Raw genomic sequence first — 22,500 nt, 5'->3', positions numbered from 1 at the left:
ACCCCTAACTTTAAGAACACTTCTAACCGCTGAGCTGGAAGCCTGGGCTTTTAGCTCAGTGGTTAGAGTGTTCGTCTCCCATGCCGGTGTGTGTGTCAAGGTGGCGGGTTTGAGGCCCGTGAGCGGCAAACGAACCGACCTTGTGACGTGTGTGTGTGTGTGTGTGTGTGTGTGTGTGTAGGAGTGGGTGGGACAATATCATTATAAGTATATAATGAAAAACACAAAATGGGAATGATTGAAATATATTTTTACAAAACAAAGGCCAATTGAGGCAAATGAAACAAAGATTTTCAAAGAGGTTCTGTGGTCTATGCATATTTGTGGGCACTTGTGTGCCCATTTCGTTTCCATAGTGACTTCATTCCACAGAGAGATAGAGGGCTGTGAAAGTGCAGTAAGAGAAGCAGGCTGTGCATTTATCAGCAGGGTCATTTCCATAGGACTAAATGATGACAAGCACAGCCAAGAACTGTAGCCTCACACAAGTATGTGCTACACAACTCTCAAAACTAAAGGATCCTTATCAAAGGGTGTCTTATGTATCTTATATTTGTGAGAAAGATCATAACTAAAACTATTAAACTATCTTATGATGGCTTTCATGTAAGGTAACTTTCTCCTCTAAGCATTTGGGGATTTGAACAGCAATGTATACTGGATGGCAACACAGAATTACAGAAGTTATAGACTAGACCGGCAAACTTTTTGGTCCCCAGATCTGTTGTAATGGAAATTACAAAGAGATGTAACATGATGTTTTGACATTGACATTGTAAACATTCTCTAAAAAGAGTGAAAAGCAGTTTGCAGTGGAGCTAACCACAGCGTCGTATATATTGCAGGAAAAACATAGCGAGTGATAACCTAATTAAATGCTCGGTGGGCTGGATTAAAGTGCTTGCCGGGTGGGCCGTAGTTTGCTACACCCTTTAACAGAATTTTGTGGTCAGGCAGCATAGAACACTGCATGTAATCTCAGAACTCCACAGACCAACCAACCTTTATCAACTAAACTTAATTAATCTGATGTACAGTATAATGTGATAGGGAATACTTACTGTGTAATTACTAATAGTTCATTGGCTTAATATGAAAAGTACAGTAAAAAGGAAGTCTGGACCGGGTGAAATACTGGACAAAGTGTCAATCGAGAATTAACAAGGTCTATTTGACGTGTCTTCAAATTTGAAACAATATTATTTGCAAAATAATATTACAATATAATATCATTAAAAATAGAGTGTAAGTAAGAGAATAAGTGGTTATTTGTTTCTGGATTTTAAAAGTCAGCTTGAACTTTGTTCATTCTCCGTTGACACGTAAACATACCACAGGAATCAGTGACATGAAAAGTAAGATACTGTGTGAGACAACTGACCTCGGAGTGGAGTTTCTGAAGGGGGTCGACCTTCCCATGATTTTGCGGGAGCATCTTCTCTAGGTGACCCGGACACTTGATGTCATCAAAGGAAGGAAACTGAGGTCCAGAGTCAATGGTGGTTGCTGAGGCTGATCTTGGCTCTGTTTGACTAATCTGGATTTCACTCTGTATAGATTGGGTCAGTTTGTTATCGATCTCAGGCATCTTGGGTTGATTTAATGAGTAAGGATCAGTTCTAATTGTTGAATCCTTAGACTGATTTAATGAGTACCGATCATTTGAGATTGAAGATGGTTTCTTATCGGTCTCAAGATCTTTAGATAGATTAGAAGAGACCCTTATGATCTCTGTTGGGTTCTTATTAACCTCAGCAGTACCAGACTGACTCCGCAGGTCCAAAATGGATTTAACTGGATCACTGGGAGTCGCCACTGGTGAGTTGGGTGAGACGGACTCGATGGGAGAAGCCGGCTCATTCCCGCTGTCCCCTCTTGCGGAGAGCAGCCCCAGACGACTGATCCTGCCTGTGGATCTCAGGCTGGAGAGAATGGAGCTGCCTTCCAGCCGTGACTTAATTATCAGCCCCTTGCCTTCTCCACCTCCCTCCTTCTCTCCTGCTCTCCCTCCTTCCTCAGCCTCGGCCATCTTCTTGGCAGCATCTGTCTCTCTCAGGAGTAAAGACTTGAACAGAATACTCCCCCTGTCCAGATGGGCCTTCTTGAGTTTCTCCTCGATTGGTTCCTTCTCAACAGACACTTGCTCCCGGAGTTTGGAAAGATCCAGGGAGAACTCGTGCCTCTTCCGCATGCCAAACTTGAACTCGTCCGGGTCAAAGGGCTTCTCATAGTGATCCTCCCGGATGGCGGGCATGGCAAAGGACGGCGCGGGGGTCCTGGAAGTCTTCTTGAGCTTGTTGTTGCGGGGCGGTGTGTTGAACGGGGTGGCCAGCTTCTTCACCCGCTCCATGAAGTCCTGGGGATCAAATTCACCCGAAGCGTCCAGGCTGCTAACGGAGGCACTTAGCTTCGGTGAGCGGAGCGACTGCCTCGGCTTTGGTGTTGGACGAAAGTCAAGGTCGAGCCAACTGGGGGGGGTATCTCGGGAGGGGGGTGGAAAATCCCTCAGCTTGAGGCCCTTGAGAGTCGGTGAGTTCTTCTTACGGGTACTGTCCATCACGGCTGAAGACTCAGGTGTGGTCTTACCAAGGCTGCCCCCAGACAAAATACAAGGATCCTCATTGGTCAGGCTTGTAAGAGAAGATGATTTCTCCTTGGCCAGGTTAGAAAGAGAGGATGTTTCCTTCGCTGTGCCAGGAAAAGTGGAATCCTTACTGACCTTCTGTGATGGAGTCTCACAATTTACTCCAGCTGTGGTATTGGTGCCTGAAGATTCATTCAGGCTTTTAGCCGCTTTTCTGTTGTCCATACTGGCCAGGGGTGATTCTTTCTCTTCAGACTTCCCACTGGGTGTTATCAGCCCCTTGGCAGATTCTACCTCACCTGAACGGTGGGTGGACTTTGTCTCTTGGTCAGCAGTGATGCCCGCACTGGGTGTGTCTGCCTCTATGCCTCTGGTCTTTGATACTAGGTTTTGTAGCGTTTCCTTTGTAAACTCTGTTTCTTTAGACATGACAGTGGTGTCTTTGGAAGGAAGCTGCTCCGTGGTGACTGGACTGGGGTCCTCACACTTTTTCATTCGATCAGGCACCTCTGTAGCCACCCGTCCAATCTTTCTTGTCTTTTCTGGGGTGTATGTAGAACGGCTTATGTATGGTGTTAGGTCTGCCAGCTCCACAGCTGTAGGTGAATTTGAGTTTAGTGTTGGTGGCGAAACAGACTCTGGTTGGCATTTTGCCTCTGTTTTTTTGGAATAGTCTGTAGATTGTTCTGGAACAATTTCAGTTTTCTTACTCCTTGCTTCTGTAGACTGTTCCGGAACATCCTTTGTGGCCCCAGTTATTGGTTCTGTCAGCTGTTCTGGAACACTTTTCTTGTCCTCATCCTTCTCCTCTACACTCTTTGCCTTCGCTGGGGACACAACCTGCTCTTCAGATGCAGCAGGAGACACAACTTTCACCTCCACATTCTGCGTTTCAGTCTCAGCTTCCTTATGCTTTGCTCCTGTGTGCTCTCTATCTTCTAGCTCAGCTTTTTCATCCACTACTGCACTGACAGCCTCCCCTGACAGCTCTGAAGCAGGGATAGCAGTGTTGTTTGTGCTCAGCGTTTTAATGTCACTGGTCATGTTCTGGTTTACTGACCTGTCCTTGACTTCATGAGGTCCCTTCACAACTGTGTCATTGGCTGAGGGAGAAGAAAGATCTGTCTCTGTTTTTACTTCCTGGTTTGATGTGGTGATTATGTGTTTATTCTCAGTGGCTGGACTCTGCTGCTCTCTAATCTCTTTATTTTTAACCTCAGGACTAATTTCGGGAGTATTTTGGTGAATACCTCCTTTTGGAAGTCCCACATTAGTTGCCGCGTCTGTACTCACCACACTGCCTGAAATATTAAGCTGATCTTCATTCACAGAATGCTTTGCAGACATTACACCAAGTTTGACATCTGAACTATCTTTCATTTCTGTGTGATCATTTGCCTGAGGGGGAAACTCATCTTGTTTTGTGTCTTCATTCAGATGACAGTTTTCAGGTGTCAGGAAGTTGTTGGGTTTTGGACTAACCTTAGTCCCTGGAGACTTTGAGTGCTTATCAGTGGTTGTGTCATCTCTTGTGAGGTGATTGACTTTGTTTTGCATGCTATCTTTCAAATTCACAGCATTATTTGTTAGCATTTTCGTATCTTTAGTCTGTGGACTGTCCTTATTTTTCAGAGACTTTAGTACTTCAGGTCTGTTATTAGTTGTCAGTCCTTGTTTGGTCTCTGGGAATTTAACTTGTTCATTTGCAGGACCACTGTTGGATATTACAGTGTCTTTGCTCTGAGTTATGTCCTTAGTTTCAATAACATCTTTGGCCTGGGAACCATCGTTTCTCATAATAGTTTCTTTGGTTATCGTGTCTTTCACCTGTGAATTGTCCTTGGTTTTTACATCTTTCACCAATATGCTATCTTTACTTTCCCTGGTATCTATTGTTTTTGCACTGTATTGTGAAGTATCTTTAGTCTTTTTGTTTGTAACTCTATTTCCTCTCTGAGAACTGTCTGTGGCTAACAAAATATGCTTAGTGTCTGAAGTATCTTTTGTCTTTAGACGGTCTATGATCTGACTGTCTTTGTCTTGTCTCTCTGGTGTGTCTTTAACATGGGTTCTGTCAGATGTTGTCAGCTTAATTTGGTCAACTTCAGTGTGTGCATTGTCTTTGGTCTGTGAAGAACCCCTAGTCTGTGAAGACTCTTTGTCATTACGAGAGTCTGTGGATTTCTTGTCGTCTGGCGTTTGTGTGCGTCGAGTGGGTGTGTCGCCTGGCATGGCGGCATCAGGCTGGTCTTTGCCCCGAGCAGGTTGGGTCATAGGTACACGTTCCTGTTTTACTGGTTCAGGGCCTGGCTCAGAGGGAGTGTTTACGCCATGCCGAGCTTTTGTCACACTGCTCACAGCGCTAGACTTCCCTTTGATGACAGGCTGAGCTTGAGCAGCAGCAGCAGTTTCTGGAGGATACTCAGCGTTCTTGAACGTCCCTGGCTGCTGGTTTGTCACCTCTTCGACGGCGTCTGTGTGCTTGTTTTGTGGATAAGCGTTTCTCACTCGGGACGGCCTGGTTTCATTGGCTACTCCGCCTTCTGTCAAATTCTTCGCCCGCTCGCGGACCGTCTGCACCTTCGGGGGGTCCAGAGGGACTGAGCTGATGCGGGAAACGATGACACGGTCGGCCGACGACGACCTCTGACCTGAACTCTGGTCCAGCATCTTGACGCGGTCGGCGACGGAGCGGGCAGGGGAGACGTCGACGCTGCGCGAGTGTGTGGGCTTGTGTGGACCAGGTGCTCCTCCATGGTTTTCAAAGAGCTTGATGCGGTTGACGATGGTGCGAATTGCAGCAGACTTCTCATCTGGCCTGAGGGGGAGAGAGGATATTAGAGAGAATGATGGAGGCCATTCAAACCACTGAACATGTATACTTTTATTTTACAGGGCACTCATTCACTTTCTTTTTTCTATTTGTTTTTATATTCTCTCTATCTGTTTATTTACCACTCCATCACCAGAGAACAGTATGCAGGATTAAATAAAGACACACACATAATTGCACAATTTGCCCTCTGTTTGTCCACACACACACACACACACACACACACACACACACACACACACACACACACACACACACACAGACACAATCATCTTGACCAGGAATGTGAGGTCCACATGCCAGTAATATTTTCACAACACCTCTATCTGTCCAATCTCTTCACCAGCACAGAAAAACTACCAGGGTGTGGCTCCTACGAGCCACATGAAAATATCAGAAAAGCCACATGAAATGGTACACAGAGAGAGAACAGAGAGAGAGAGACAAAAAGAAAGGCAGAGGAAGAGAGAAAGAAGAAGAAGACAGAAGGAAAGAGAGACAGTGAGGGCGAGAGAGAGAAAGAGAGAGAAAGCAGGACAAGAACAAAAGAGGATTTATTTGTGACAAACACACATTTCACAGCCCTGATATGGGTCATGTGTGTGTTTGTGGGTGAATTAGTTAGTTGGGTAAGTGAGGCAGAAATTCCGGTAAAACTGGTGCAGTACCTGCCGTCTCCCGGTGCTGCGGATCCCTTCTTCAGCGTAACCGTGGCCACCTGCCTCCCGTTGGCTCCCAAGTCAACTGTCCGCTTCCTGTCAGCTTGCTCGTCTTCCTGTTCCTCCATGGCAGGCTCGTTCACCACAAACTTCTTGGCGAAGACCCTCTCGCTGCGGGACACCTTGATGCTTCGCCGCTTGGACTCAGGCGTCTCAGTCTTCCTCTCCACACGTCCGTCATCATCCTCGTCTGTGTCCATGTCTACGGTGGCTAGTGTGGCCAACACCGGCCCGTCAAACTCCAAGAAGCCTCCGTGTGCCTGTGTGTGTGTGTGAGGGTCGTGGACTGTCTCTGGAGACACTGGTTGTGTGTGTGTGTCTTCTGGCTCCTCTCCCAGGTGTGACTCCGCCCCGGCACCCTTGGTGTCTTTTGCCTTTGGCGAGGTCATCATGAGTGTGGAGACGCCCTTGCCCTGGTGAGCCTGCTCCCATGACTGCTCAGGGCTGGTCGGCGGCTGACCGGGTGTGTTTTTAGTCGGTGGAGTCTTTTCCCGCGGGCTTGTGGCGTCGCCACGGGAACCCTTCCGGGACCGTCTCCGCCCCGAGTTCTTCCGCCCCATGTCGCTGTCGTCGTCGTCGTTGTTTGACTCCCTTTGTTGTTTTGCTCTGGTCGTCTTGGAAACCACCTGGAAACTCTTCTTGATGGTTGTCTCGATAACAGGTGTTATGTCGTTCTGTGTCACACTCGTCTCCTCCAGGTACACCTGTAGGTTCCTCCTCTTGTGGATATTTCCAGTCGCATCCCTATGATTCTCTTCTCTTTCCTCACTTTCCCTCCACCTTTCCTCCTCCTCCTCCTCCTCCTCTTCGGTCCCGTTCTCAGGCGGCCTCTCTAGGTGCTCTCCCTGCCCAGGGATGGGAGCTTTCGGCTGGGGTTCATCTTCAAGCAAAGCTTCCCTCCCTCTCACCCTCCACGGAGAAAACCAGCTGCCTATGCGGCCAAACACCCCAGTCCCCTCTTCTGCCTGCAAGAGCACACACATAAACATAAACATAAACATAAACATAAACATAAACACAAACAAACATAAACACATAAACATTACCATAAGCACACACATATAAACACACATATGAACATAAACACTAGACATGCACCGATTGCAATTTTCTGGGCCGATACCTATTTCCGATTTTTCATAGAGTTTGACCTGCCGATACCGATTTTAGCCGATTCCGATTTCATTTCTTCTAACCATTTTACAGCACACACACAAATAGTTATTTTCTATCTTTTCTTTGATAGAACATGTTAATATAGACATGTAATCAACTTATCAATAATGAAATGGCTGTTAAAAAAAATGGAACCAGTGAGCAGACAGATTCTTCTTCAAGTCTAACTTCAGCTGCAGTATCAAATTATGGATTAAGTTAAGTTATGGAACACCCATTTTATTCTTCTCACATCCAATATCCAACTAAAGATATAAGAACAATTTTCATGATAGGCCTACATTTGAACATGCTACCATGTCATATTTTCATATGCATTGATGAATTTATGGGAGGGCGAGGGAAAAGTGGTAGTAGCCTAGGCTATCACGCAATCAACAGGGGAGAAGTGCTAATAGCGATTAGGTGCTCCACCATATATGAAAACAGTGCACGTCTGTTTTGCGGTGAAAAAATTAAATCCAAATTCCGGTTAAATGCATCAATTAGGCTATATAAACTTTCAGAGACGGCTGATTCAGTATTCAGAGCATCAATTTTCTTCATTGTAGGCTACTATGTCAAAAGCAACTTTAACGTTTGTTTCCCTTTCTAATAGGCTATCGTTTGTTCACTTCACAACATCCACTTTTCAATCTGCTAGACTAGGGTATTTTAAGGCATAGCCCTAGTCTACGTGCAGTAAATACTTCGAGTATTTTTTTTTAAGTGGAGTAGAACTACTAGGGCTACTGTATGTCGCTGCTTGTTGACATCTTATTATGTAGCCTATGATCGCTAAACTTTGATTATTTTTAATGTCGCAATCGGTTATCTCCGTTCAGCAGCGCTTGTGGTTCAGCTGTGGGCACGCAATTAGCGGCAGTGACGGGCGGTGATGAGCGATGTTTACGTAGCCTAATGAAGTGACAGCTTAGTAAATTCCATGCAGTAGGCCAATGGCAAAGCACAGCGTTTGCTGCATAGAAAAACTCAGTAGCCTATTAGCGCTTTCTTTGTAGCCCTACATCCAGCCCTGAGTGTTGGTTGCTAGCTTCTCCAAACGTTGCAAACTCAGCTGGGTGTTGTTACAATTGAGGCGCACGAGTGCATTTGACCGGCATAAAATCGGCATGTCTCATGGTGCATTCAGAGCACCTCGGAATGACAAGGACCGCCCCCATGGCTACTTTGTTTTTCCGACAGCAAGTGTTCAAGCAAAGATTGTTAAAGGGGTGGTTCAGGATTTTGGACCTAGGACCTCATTTCCAAGTAAGCAAGTGTGATATTTATCAGTGGAGACCGTTTTCAACACGTTTCATCCAGTCCTTCTAATTCTAGAGTTCGCAGGTGCTAGGCTAGCGCAAGTCAACGGTATGTGCTAGCCTGCCACTAAAAACAGTCTTACCCACTCCAAAGTACACCCGAGGCAAATAAATTATAACGCCAGACTATCGATGTAAATGTCTGTTTTGATAGTGTTATTTTTAACGTTATTCTATCCTTGCATTTCAACGATCGCATTACATTTTGAGGGACTAGTTTCTTAGCAGCGGCAGAATTATACTTGCTCTGGTTAGTAGTACTGCGCCGAAAAGTAAACAGTAAAGCACACTCCAATGGGGATACCTAGTAGTAGCCTTGGTAATATCAGTCCGCCGCTGAGATGCAAAATGACTACTACCAACTTCAGGGACCAAAGTATAACTATTGCAACGCGATGCGAGGGTAGTTGTATTTCTCACACTATTCTATCAACACAGACATTTACATCGATTGTCTGGAATTTGCCTCGGGTGTACTTTGGAGTGGGTAAGACTGTCTTTAGTGGCAGGCTAGCACATACCGTTGACTTGCGCTAGCCTAGCACCTGCGAACTCTGCAATTAGAAGGACTGGATGAAACGTGTTGAAAACGGTCTCCACTGATAAATATCACACTTGCTTACTTGGAAATGAGGTCTTATGTCCAAAATCCTGAACCACCCCTTTAAGGCGGAGCAAGATACTTCATCAGGAGCCACTTCCGGGAACCCGGATCGCACGAGGGGGGGGTCAAAATCCCCCTTTATGCAGAGCAGAGGCAGCGACTGCTCCATTGAAGTCTATGGGCATAGCTCAGAATTTTACCACATATGCTAAGGTCTTAGTTCTATAGAGTTAGGAATGTGAATTTCGGGCACGTTTTCACGATCCTCAAACCCTTGTGAACATTTCAGGTACATTTTTAGCATTTTTGAGGATTCCAGTCTGGAGAAAATCGACTTTATATCAGGTGTGCGCCGGTTATTTATGCCGCTGCTGTTGGCGGGTTGCAACGTACGCTCATCAATACGTCATCGACACGCCTCTTTATGCAGACAGGATGCGATCCCCATTTCGCGCCCATAGACATGAACTACGACGAAGTATCTTGCTCCGCCTTAACAATCTTTGGTTCAAGTGCTTTGCCATCGAATGCGTGACAAACACGGATGCCACAACAAAGGTTAAAACATACACTCACTAATCCTAAACAAACAACTATATTTGCTTAAAATATAGTGTAAGATGCTCGTGAAAGAAAGATATGCAGCTTTTCAAGTGATAAAAAGGGCAAATTCCCAAGTTCACATTAAAACCGTTGGACATGAAAGGCCACATGGACTACAAACGAACTACAACGTCACGACAAAAGTGATGACGAGCCCCTTACTGGTCAACTCTGTTAGCAAAATCTAGCCCCAGTTTCCGACCTCTGACTCACACATTAAGTGACGTGAATGACGCGGAATGATGATGTTTTCACTCGGAGAAAGGTTTTTACGAAGCCCATGAACGCTAGGTCAGACTGACCGGCCGGTCACCGGTCATGGCCGATCACGTGAAAATCGGCCAATTCCGGTCACCAGCCGATCTATCGGTGCATCTCTATTAAACACACACTGCTGACACACACTGTTGACTACATTGTTCCTAAACTAAAAACAGAGGAAAATGCCCTGTGGAAAAACCCAGGAGAGAGACAAAACATTTGATCCATCATTAAATCTGCCTACAACAAACAAACTAAACAAGCCAGACATCTTTCGACTCAATCATCAATGAACATCTACAATAATAAACTCTTCTCTACTAATCAGCTTAATCACCGTCTACAACCCCATCAAATATGCTGTCCTCTGAAAAATGAAATGTTTCCCTACATTGCTCAACAACATACTTACTGCCATAAGAGAGAATAATCCTGCCCCTGAATTGAGAAATGCACCAACTCTCCTTTCGGCCTAAAGGAATGTTACCTGTGGCATGGCTCACTTTGACCCTATACAATTAAAAAATGAAACTATATAGTTGGGCAGCTCAGATCCCCCACCTGTTGTGTGGATCCACTCCCTCGTTCTACCACATTTTTTACCTTTATACAGACAAGACAGTGTGGACAGAATGTGAGTGGGAGAGAGAGAGAGAGAGAGAGATTTAGTACTGGTTCACTAAAAGTAGACAAACTGCACAAATCTAGATCCAACCTCAGTAGTTCATACACTTAAAACAGACTGGCACACACATATGCACACACACACAAACACACAACACACACACTCACACATACACACACACACACAAAACACACACACACACACATACACACACAAAACACACACGCACACACACAAAACACACACACACACACACACACAATCATCTTGACCAGGAATGTGAGGTCCACATGCCAGTAATATTTTCAAAAATCTTTGACTTCTTTTAGAGCAGGAGATTAATAAATGGGCATTGAATAAACAAAGAAGGGCTAACCACAATCACAATCAGTAATGGAAAAAGCTAATAACCGGATAATCACCAATGCAGTGTGGACATATTAATGTATTTTGGCAAGTGCTACAACACAATTCCCTGATATTCCCTGACTTTGCCCCCCAAAGTATAACATTCCCTGACTTTCCAAGTCTGGAATGAACTTAAGATTCCATGAAACTCAATTCCCTGACCTGTGGGCACCCTGTATACAACATTGCACTGCATGTGCTGTACTGTGCAATAGCGTTCTAATCCGTGTTCACTATTCAATATCATTCAGAGTGAAGGTTCGATACTATCAGTGCTTCCGCTGGATGCAACTTGTTCCTGTGCCATTGCGTCATGCTAGAATACACAAACACATCTCCTTCTAAACTTGTTCCGTCTGCTGTTATGGCTCAGGGTGATTTGGCTCCTCTCTTCACATTCCGCTCATCTATCCCTCTATCTATTTCCCAGGCTGCCTTTAGGATCCTGCAGTGCCAGCCAGCGTGGAATTACCTAAGTGGGGCTTTAGAACAGGAGAGACTGGCCTCGCCGTGCTTATGTGATCCGCAGCTCTGGAACTCGTTATCTCACGGAACGGCAGGCACTCATCAAAGGTTTAAGTATTCAAAGACAGCGCACAGGTAGTCTCGTTTGCATTTGCGGAGCATATGCAGGGTGAGCCGGATGCTGTTATTATTAACACACCATAAGTAATATAGTTCCAGTCTAGTTTGTAGAAGAATGCCCATCTCCAATAAATCTGTACGGCTTAGTTTAAGTTGTACTAATGTTACTATACACAACAATCGCAGAGAGACGTTACAATGAATCAATTATGTATCAATAATTATTATCAAAATTGCTATAATTTCTATTATGAATGGTCACGCCCCTGACAACGTATGCCACACGAATCTTTGAATACAGCGACCAGTCTGTGCCTACCCGCCGCAGAAGTGGAAACCTTTAAGTCTACAAAGTCTTCGTTTCGGGAGTCTGCACCCAATTTGCCCACTCTTTACAGTACATCAACATGGATTACCTGTAAGCCTAGCTGTTTTAAGTGCAATGCAATGGCAATTCACTAGTGCAATGCAATGGCAATTCACTAGTGTGTTTATGACAAACAAAAACACCATTAAAACTCTAGTTTGAAACATGATTTACTTTAAACGTATTGCTAATAATCGGAATGTGACATCAATAGTAGATTTCGTAAAAAAAAAAAAATCCCTCCTGCAAAAAGATCATCAAATGTAGCAAGTTAGACCACTGTACCGAATCCACAAACGTCTGAATAGTTTGAGAAGGCACTGTTCTTCACATTTTAAATGGGTATACTCACGGGGAACACGGGGACCAAAAATCTGGTAACGTACACCACCAAGTTTTGTGTACCAAGCACGAGTGACGTTATGTAATCCAGCGTTAACCCTTTGTACCAAACTTGATATAAAGTTGATGAGATGATGGCCAAAACTGTGGCAATCGCCCCGCTATCCTCAAAGTATAAAAAGTACAGCGTCGACGAACGCGCAAAGTGCAATTTGAGATGAGTGCGCAGGGCATAATGCGTGCGCGAATCGGGGAGAAAGTGAGGGGGGGGGGGGGGTAGAGGGAGAGAGAGGGAGAGAGAGAGAGTGAGGGAGAGATGGGTTCGTTAATTATTTCTGAAGGATGGCGCGGTTTTCAGAGCATGTTTGGAATGACGCATGTGGGATTCAGACTGATTAAAACTTCTGAGTTTCATATGAAAACACGGAGGACAATTGGTCGAAATATGTCGGTCTATGGTTTAGATTAAAATCCATAAAACATAAACAAAAGATACATTTAAGGGCCGTTTGATTTTCTGAAAGTTGGTTTCGTTTTCTGAGTGCGCACCTAGGTATTGTTTAATAATGAATAGGCTACTGCACAATGTGCCCAATGCTTTCAAAACACACCGACCAATAAATATAAAATGGCACCAACAATTATAATCACCAACCAGCCACTCGAGACGTACCAGACACAAAAAAACGTAAAGTCAGCTCGAGGCGCAAAACATTCCGACACTAGATTATCGCCCACACCCGGTATTTGCACAAAAATACAGTGTAAGAACGCAGTAAGACGGCATTTCTGTGCAGGTGGGTTCCAGCGGTCATTAAAAGCGAAAGTTTTACCTGGAGGTGCTGGTCAATAGAATACCCTGTGATATAGAGGCAGCATCTGCTAGCAGGCAAATCTTCAAAACTACTGTCGATAGTGTGTCAGTTCTTTTCCCTAGCCTCTCCTCTCCGCCCACATGAACCAGTGAGAGTCTAAAACAGGCTCGTACACGACCAATGGCACACACATCCCTTGACATTAAGACTTTAGACACTTACCATGCCGATCTAACCGGTATTTAATTCCAGACCAAATATTGGAAGAGTCCGCGAACAATTACCGCGCAGCTGAGGCAGGCGAGGTCTCTCGCCACAGGTCTGGTACCTTCTCCTTTGCCCGGCCTGCACACCTGAGTACCGCCCGCCAATAACAGAGTAACGTAAATAATGAATGATATGCCTACCGTTTTAAGGTAGGTCTACTTTAAGAGGACAGTTTGTTGTCTGTTCTTTATCATGTTGGAATGAAAGATACGTGGAGTTTCATAGCGCTGTCTCTTCTCGGAGTCACAGCTCAAGCGACTGGGCGAGCAGGTAGAATCTGCTTTAGCCGGGTGTGTCAGATGGAAGGTATGGCATTGGTTGTTGCAACACCCTCATGAAAGCAGTATGCGTTCCCACACAAACAGACACGCACACACAGACACAGACACAATCAAACAATATGACGATTGTTTCCAAAACAGTCTCCTTGAAGGTTGAGTGCATTTGGCCAGATATAGGCTGATGGGGAAGTAGGCCACTACTTAAGTTTGTGTGAGAGTGTGTGTTAGCATGTGTGTGCTGAACATGTTGCAGACTTTATTGATTTGTAAATCCCACAGAGAAGTTCAGTGGGTATGTGCCTAGGTCAAAGTGCAGACTACATAGCCTAATCGCAGACACAAATGGAGAGACGCTGGCAGTGTGTGTGTGTGAGACAGAGAGAGAGAGAGAGAGAGAGAGAGAGAGAGAGAGAGAGAGAGAGAGAGAGTGTGTGCGTGCGCGCATGTGTGTGTGTTTGTCAGTGAGAGGTTGAGTCTGAGTCATCTGCCATGCCTTTTCGGTGAGTTGTCAAATTAGCTCTTTATTCACCTCAAACACATGCTCATGCGCTCTCTCTCTCTCTCTCTCTCTCTCTCACACACACACACACACACACACACACACACACAAACACACACACACAGGACTGGCCAGGGAGGCCTAATTCAACGGTGTCATCACGGTCTTCATTATCAGAATGCGTCTGTTGCCTCAGATGTATCACTTCACACAGATATCTCAGTGAAAGTCAACTTAGCTTGGCATACCAGAGCAGCAGAGTGTGTGTGTGTGTGTGTGTGTGTGTGTGTGTGTGAGAGAGAGAGAGAGAGAGAGTCCTAGCAGAGGATAATGGACACTGCAAGTGATACCTCCCTGTGTCACCATGACGATAGTGTCAAACAGAAGCCATCAGTGTTTGGTTCACATCTGCTGTGTAAGCCAAGAACCCCCCCCCCCCCCCCCCCAACACACACACACACACAATCTCCTTCATCCTTACACACACACGTTTCTGCATGGACACGCACACATGCGCGCACACAATTGCCCCATACCAACACACACACACACACACACACACACACACACACACACAATCTCCTTCATCCTTACACACACACGTTTCTGCATGGACACGCACGCATGCGCGCACACAATTGCCCCATACCAACACACACACACACACACACAAACACACACACCATCTACACATTCCCCCCATCTAAACACTCTAATGAAAGACAGTAGAGAGCAAGAGAAAAAAGAACGATGGAGAGAGAAAGTTAAGAAGGAAAACAAGATGGGATGGGGTTTTTTTCTTAACGGGCCTGTTCTCAGTCCTCATAGTCTAAATGACTGAGTTCATTACAAGCATACCTAATGAACTATGGTGTCACAAACAACATCTTCATCATCAACAACAACAACAACAGCAACAACAGCAACAACAACAACAACAAAAAACACACAATGGAACATACACACTTACAGGACAGAGAAGAATTGTTGAGTGACTCAATTTCCCCCTCTTGTGGCTATCATGGTATACAGCAGCTCCCTGCTTTGTCAAATTCAGCTAATTGTCTTTCACAGTCCACTTGTTGTTTGTCCAGTATGTGAGGTCACAATGACTCGACAAAAGCTTGACCACAGTCCTGCTTGTGTAAATGAGAGAAGGAGTTTGATACATTACACTCTCTCATTCAGCAAATATTTTTATCCAAATGAACATACAATAAGAATAAGATATGAACTGTTATACATTACAGTAGGTTCCCTGGTGGCTCAGACCATTGTGTTGCTTGTGGTTTGCTTTACCAATTCAGCTACAGGAACAGCTACAAGGTCAGAAGTACACGCGTCTCTGGTACAGTGAGTGTCAGATAATAGCTCCCGGCAGAGAGATGTTTCCGGAACAGAACAGGCAAAGCAAGGAGCTCACTCAACCAAGGTCACTGGTTCAGAACCCAGGGGGCACTAGGGCTGTCACTTTTGTGAAAAAATCCTGTTCGATTTTTGAGACATAAGTGTTCATTGAATCGATTGTAAAATCGATTTTTTATGTCTAAAGACGGTTCCATTTTCAACGCCAAATATAGGCCAATCCACAAACAACTAACAGGCATTAGGACGAACGTAAAGAGGGCGCTTGTAGACGCAAGCCAGCAATATTTCTGATGATTTATTGGCGTAAAGTTTCGTGCACAATGACAAACAGAAGTGCAACATTCTCGAAAACCAGTAAGCCGAGTGGACTGCCATTACATCAGTGACATGACTGCAGGCTTCAACGTAGCTGTGTCTGTGTTTATTATTAGAAATGTCAAACAAATTTCGCCTACGTAGAACTCGATTGCACAGTTTGCGTAGCCTACCGCTTTGTTCTTCTCCATAGTTTGATATACCAAAAATCCGAAGTACTTTCACATCGAACTCCTCAAGTTATTAGGGCCTATCACTCGTCTCTCTACACGTCGCACAGGTTGATCGCGTTGTCCTCCATTTTTTGGCAAAACACGAGCAGCACAGCAGCTGATTGAAACAGCTGTTCCCGGTGCGTAAACTTGGTGGGAATTTTCTTTTTAGCTTTCGCAATGCTTACTGCACTTCGGAATTCTTTTATATTCTTATATTCTTGTTTGTGAATTCTGTTACATCTATCTTTTTTATTTGTTTATTTCGTTTAAAATGAATAGTGTAAATATTTGGTTAAAATCGATTCCCTATTTTAGTTTTCGAAACTTGTGTTGTTTGGTCCAATCGATTGTGCAATCGATTTTCGAACGTAAAGTGACAGCCCTAGGGGGCACAAATACTGATAAAAATGTGTACCTGTACTGGTTGCAACAAGTTGTTGTTGTGGTTCTTGTGTGCAACAAGATGGGAGAAAGCAATATATTTTCTATTTTTATGGATATAATCAGAGCCGGACAGTAACGGAGTACATTTACTTGAGTACAGTACTTGAGTACAGTTTTGAGGGATCTGTACTTTACTCGAGTATCGTTTTTGGGGAGTACTCATGACTTTACTCAAGTACATTTGAGAGGAAAATATTGTACTCTTTACTCCGCTACATTTCTATCCATAACCGTGAGTACCCGTTACTTCTTCTAAAAAAAAAGGAAAAAAGAAAAATCTCGGAAACCCTCAATTTGTTGTTTCCCTCTCAAACGTGATTGGATTGTGCAGGCGCCACTGATTGGGACAGCCTATCAGCGATCACCTTCAGCTTTCCGCCAAAGTCAACTCCATGTTAGATTTAGATAAGAGACGAAACCATGGACAAAACAATGGATGAAGACGCAGCAGGTCCATCCCGGGAATGTGCCAACTTGTGGCCCCACCTCGCTATTATTTCAATTTTCTATTTCTATTTATTTTCTGAACAAGTTAATGATAGTTTTCGCTTCAAGTGTTTCCATTACAAAATAGTATTTTGTATTTGAAATATGTATTTTAAATACATGTATTAGAAATACTGCCCATCCCTGGCAACATGGTAAAAATATGAAAATTACTTGATTCTACTTTCAATTCCTTTTACATTCTCCAAGGTATTAACATTAAATTGTTTTTATAACTCCATGTAGGATGTTTCTGTACATAAATGTAAGCACTCTGGCAGTAGTAATGCAATATTTAGAAAATGTACTCTTGTACTCTTGATACTCAAGTACTTTTAAAAACAAGTACTTTAGTACTTTTATTTAAGTAGACATCTGACTGTTGTACTTGTACTTGAGTAAAATTTAGCAAAGGGTATCTGTACTTTTACTCAAGCAATGAAGCTGTGTACTCTGTCCGCCTCTGGATATAATAAGTTTGGCTCAAACTGTTCTATGCTGATTGAATAAGAATGTGAGGAGCTACAGTATAGATATATATATATACGTATAGATATTTTAGAGATAGAGCGATAACCGGCCGGTGTGTGTGTGTGCATGTGAGGGGGTGTTGTGGGGGATCCCCACAGGAGGCTTCTGATGAGTTGTTGAAATGTGTGACTTCAGGGTAGGATTACCATTGTAACCAGAATTGGGTGATGGAATTCTACGTTCCCATGACGATCAGGGCCATTCGCATCTGAATCATACTTACAGGCCAGCGAACCAGGAAATGAGTGGGAGTGTAGGAGCCATTTGTAATCACTTATTATTTGTGGGTTAATTGGGCTTTTCTTGGTTTAGTCACTGGGGGCATCTTGCACTGGGTGTTAAATCACATGAATGTATATGAACAGATGTTCATCGCGCAATCAAGAGGTGTGGCTGGCGGGGAACATACAGTTCTTATCGTGATTGTACAAAAATGGCAGCACACCACAATAGCACATACAGCAACACAGCACAAGGGTGATTTATGTCAACTTCAAAATCTGAAATTGACACCACTCAACCGGACAACTGTTTGGACATTTATATTTGCACGCGTTGAGAATACTTGCCATCCACACCAGAGGCTGAAGATTTGAAATATGACCGCAGGTCAGACTTGACCCTGGGTCCTCATGGGCACTGACCCCGTTTGTGGTACGAGACACCAGTGCTGCTACTGCTATATGGCTTCATCAAGCCTTACTCTCATCTAGTTTTGGGCTTCCTCAAGCCTCACTCTCATCTAGTTTTGGGCTTCCTCAAGCCTTATCCTCAAGCCTCACTCTCATCTAGTTTTGGGCTTCCTCAAGCCTTACTCTCATCTAGTTTTGGGCTTCCTCAAGCCTTACTCTCATCTAGTTTTGGGCTTCCTCAAGCCTTATCCTCAAGCCTTACTCTCATCTAGTTTTGGGCTTCCTCAAGCCTTATCCTCAAGCCTTACTCTCATCTAGTTTTGGGCTTCATCAAGCCTCACTCTCATCTAGTTTTGGGCTTCCTCAAGCCTTACTCTCATCTAGTTTTGGGCTTCCTCAAGCCTTACTCTCATCTAGTTTTGGGCTTCCTCAAGCCTCACTCTCATCTAGTTTTGGGCCTCCTCAAGCCTTACTCTCATCTAGTTTTGGGTTTCCTCAAGCCTTATCCTCAAGCCTTACTCTCATCTAGTTTTGGGCTTCCTCAAGCCTTATCCTCAAGCCTTACTCTCATCTAGTTTTGGGCTTCCTCAAGCCTTATCCTCAAGCCTCACTCTCATCTAGTTTTGGGCTTCCTCAAGCCTTACTCTCATCTAGTTTTGGGTTTCCTCAAGCCTTACTCTCATCTAGTTTTGGGCTTCCTCAAGCCTTATCCTCAAGCCTTACTCTCATCTAGTTTTGGGTTTCCTCAAGCCTCACTCTCATCTAGTTTTGGGCTTCCTCAAGCCTTACTCATCTAGTTTTGGGCTTCCTCAAGCCTTATCCTCAAGCCTTACTCTCATCTAGTTTTGGGTTTCCTCAAGCCTTACTCTCATCTAGTTTTGGGCTTCCTCAAGCCTCACTCTCATCTAGTTTTGGGCTTCCTCAAGCCTCACTCTCATCTAGTTTTGGGCGTTCTGGCTTTGACCCTTGCCCTGCTGGTGATGGTGCCTTGCTTTGAGCTGTAGAACCATGTTGGAAATATATTTAACCACTCTCTCCACTCTCCCTGCTGTGTCACACACACATACACACACAAACAAATACAGTGAGAAGAAGAGATCATCTGCTGTATGGATCATCACTCTCGAATATTAAACAACAGTCTACATCTTATTGACTTTCAAATGGTAATTCCATAATTTGAGATTTGTAAAGAGGACACCTCTCTCTCTCTCTCTCTGTACTGTATGTGTGTGTGTGTGTGTTTGAGTGTGTGTGTGTGTGTGCGCGTGTGTGTGCATTTGTATGCTTGAATGGCCTGTCCTTTAATAAAACATAATACATTCAACAGTATATAATGAACTCACTAAGATTCAAAGCACAAATTTGGACCTTTCCATGCTCAACATGTACTTTCAGAATGCCCACTCACTCATCTGCATAATAAAACACACACACACACACACACACACACAGTGTGGCGAAATTATGCGGTCAGCAGACACAAGATACAACTCAAACCTGTGAGGGTGCTTTATTCTAAAAAAAATGTGCTGTGTTGTTTGTGTTGGTGGCAAAAGAAAACGAAAGAAAAGGACAACCTACCCAGAACAAAGGCAGTGTTGGGGTGCTGTACCTACAGTGTGCTGGACTGGGCTTAGCTTGGCTTCCCTCTACAGCCCTCTCAGTCCATGTCTGCACGTGAAAGCACCAGGGGAGTATTCCAAGTATGTGGTTTAGTGACAAACCTGAGTAAGTGGTAAACCTCCTACAACAAGAGCCCTATGGCATTGTTTTGTTAGGGGAATGAAGCCATACAGTTCCTCTATGAGCAGGTTTGCCCCTTACTGAGTTAACTTGCCCAGGTAAACCATTTACTTGGAATACCCCCCAGGCCATGCAGCTTTGTTTATGTTCATGTTTTGGTCCTAACCAAGAGCTCCCCCTACCTGCCAGGACCTGGCATGGTGCCAAGACACACACACACACGCGTAATTGCAGGATCACGGGAACATAAATGGAATACTTTATTTTCAGCAAGCTAACAACACTCTTTGTCCTCGACACCAACCATTTCTATTTTATATTTAACACTTTAAATGCTGAATACACAAATAGCAATTATTCCTCACATTATTTTTCACGTTTAACATCACAAAGCCTCAAGCAAGCCACACAAAGATAGACGTCTTGCCTGTCGATGAAGACATGAAGAAAGCACAAGGAGAATATATATTTATTTTTTTTGGTGAAACATATGGAGAGTCTCGTCACTGTCAAAACCTGACCAGCTGGCTCCGAGCACAGTGGCTCAATGGAACACAGAATTTTCCGGAATTGGAATGGGTTCCACTGACAAAGCAAGTTCTGGTTCAAGTCATGTTCCTTGTTTATCTATATCTATCAGTAAAATAGCTGCCAGTGACAACATTCCTCTGATTTCAGTACTGGAAACAAGTACCAGTAAGCCCAGACCAGATTTTGGAGGTCCCAGTGCATGTTCCATTGTTGTCCAGTCTCTGGTTTAGGTCAGCCCTGATGTGAGACTAGGGATGTAACGATTACTGGTATAATGGTAAACCGCGATAAAAATGTTGACGATAATAATTACCGTTTTCATTTCAAACATCATGATTATCACTGTTGATTACTGCGGTGTGGAAACCTTCCCAGCTTCATCTGAGCCTGCTTTTGACATATAGTAGGCCTGGTACAATGGAACAAAACTGGTACCCTACTGATTTCTGTTCTGTCTAATTGATGGTTTTAACTACGATTCGGATTACTGTAGGCTACACCTGATTTTAAAAGGCGGAACTTTTTCACCGCAAAATGTGCACTGTATCATGTAGCCACTCTGCGTCTTTTTATTTTCACGTCCACATTAAAGGAACTTCAGTAGTAATATATGTTCTTACCTTAACTTTCACGAGTTGAGTCATACCTCTCCCGCGCCGGTAGGTGCACTCAAACGCTCTGTCGCGCACCATCCGTTGGTTGTTTTAATGTAGGCTATATGGGTGATGCAGCGCTGCTGACGTGAGGCTAGAAAGCCCTTGCCTGTTCTAGAAAGACTGATCTAATGCAGCAAATATATTAAAAGGCTAAAGTCGTACATTGGCTAGGCCTATCCCCAGAATATCAGCAGCAAACTCAGTCTCTGTCGCGCAAAACAGTCTCCAAATAAAACGCACATCGGCCTGTTGCCTATTCTGCCAGCTTGTGACAATATATCGTCCAAAATGCTTGATTGCATTGCATTCTCCACATTTTTAGCTAAATTTTCATGTACCACATCAGCATTTTTGTTCAGTGAATCTTTTGCTAAATTGCTTGCAAACTCCAAGTTATGGTAGGGTAAGTTAAGCGATAAGCACATAGCCAATTAAACATGAAGAAAAAAGTGAACGGGACACTTTTTGAAACTATTTCAGCTTGTGTAGGCCTATTAGTGCTTTCTGAACATATTGAACACACTTTTAGAAATACTGCGATAATACCGAAAAACCATGATAATTTTGGTCACTATAACCGTGAGGTTAAATTTTCATACCGTTACATCCCTATGTGAGACCAGGTTTTAGAGATTCCAATGCATATTCCATGTTGCCCAGTGTCTGGTTTAGGTCAGTCCTGATGTGAAAGGTCTGTCAGGACACATTCTTGAGTATCTTGAAGATCTAGAGTGTTGACGGTTAAGGATCCCCTATTTTCAAACATAGGAAAGGTCCTGGTGAGGTTCTAGAAGGTTCTAGCTCGAAAGCTCAAGATCATCCGTTTCAAATAAAGGGTTGGTCCTCAGTGGAACGTGTGTGCTTGAGTAGTGGCATGTGATTGGTCCTCAATGATAACTGGCGGCTCAGAGAGAAGTAAGTCATCATCAGTGACATTCAACTCGGGATTAGATGTCACCACGACATTTGGAATATTGAACTCTGACAGGAGGTCACCGTCGGAAACGCCCCTATCAGGATTACAGCCAACAAGGGCGATGACATCTGGCGTTTGATTGGCAGTCTGGTCCTGTGACCAGCAGCGAAAAGGAGGGGAGTGGGAGTTGGCCAGTAGGGGGCGACAGAACGCCTGGGTGCCCATGTCCACCACACAAGTGCCCACACGAACTGATTTCACAACGCCTTCTGAGTGTCTGAGAGAGAGAGAGAGAGAGAGAGAGAGAGAGAGAGAGAGGAGGGAGTACTTAATTGATCTTTTAATACATCAAATTAAACACCCTGTGTCACTGATGCTCCCACAGGC

General features: G+C 44.2%; 1 protein-coding gene across 2 annotated transcripts in view; it reads right to left on the bottom strand.

Moving 5' to 3' along the window:
• LOC143109918 (uncharacterized) overlaps positions 1 to 13,750 on the bottom strand; it is a 34,697-nt gene extending 20,947 nt beyond the window's left edge. Inside the window, exons 1-3 of one of the 2 annotated variants that reach the window (XM_076272718.1) lie at positions 13,449 to 13,750; positions 6,086 to 7,101; positions 1,382 to 5,402 (exon numbers count right to left, since the gene is read on the bottom strand). In XM_076272718.1, the coding sequence (XP_076128833.1) occupies positions 1,382 to 5,402; positions 6,086 to 7,101; positions 13,449 to 13,451 (5,040 nt within the window). In that variant the 5' untranslated portion in view covers positions 13,452 to 13,750. Of the gene's footprint in view, positions 1 to 1,381; positions 5,403 to 6,085; positions 7,102 to 10,496; positions 10,518 to 13,448 lie in introns of those variants that run through there. The other variant, XM_076272717.1, reaches the window with a different exon arrangement.
• Positions 13,751 to 22,500: the final 8,750 nt, after the last annotated feature.

This window comes from Alosa pseudoharengus, unplaced genomic scaffold, assembly GCF_046254945.1.
Source record: "Alosa pseudoharengus isolate Yale_2024_CS ecotype anadromous, Long Island Sound unplaced genomic scaffold, YU_APseudo_1.1 YU_APseudo_1.1_scf_7, whole genome shotgun sequence".
NCBI classification, from domain to species: domain Eukaryota; kingdom Metazoa; phylum Chordata; class Actinopteri; order Clupeiformes; family Clupeidae; genus Alosa; species Alosa pseudoharengus.
Note: the sequence above shows the minus strand (reverse complement) of the source record. Positions and strands in the feature narration are given on the sequence as shown.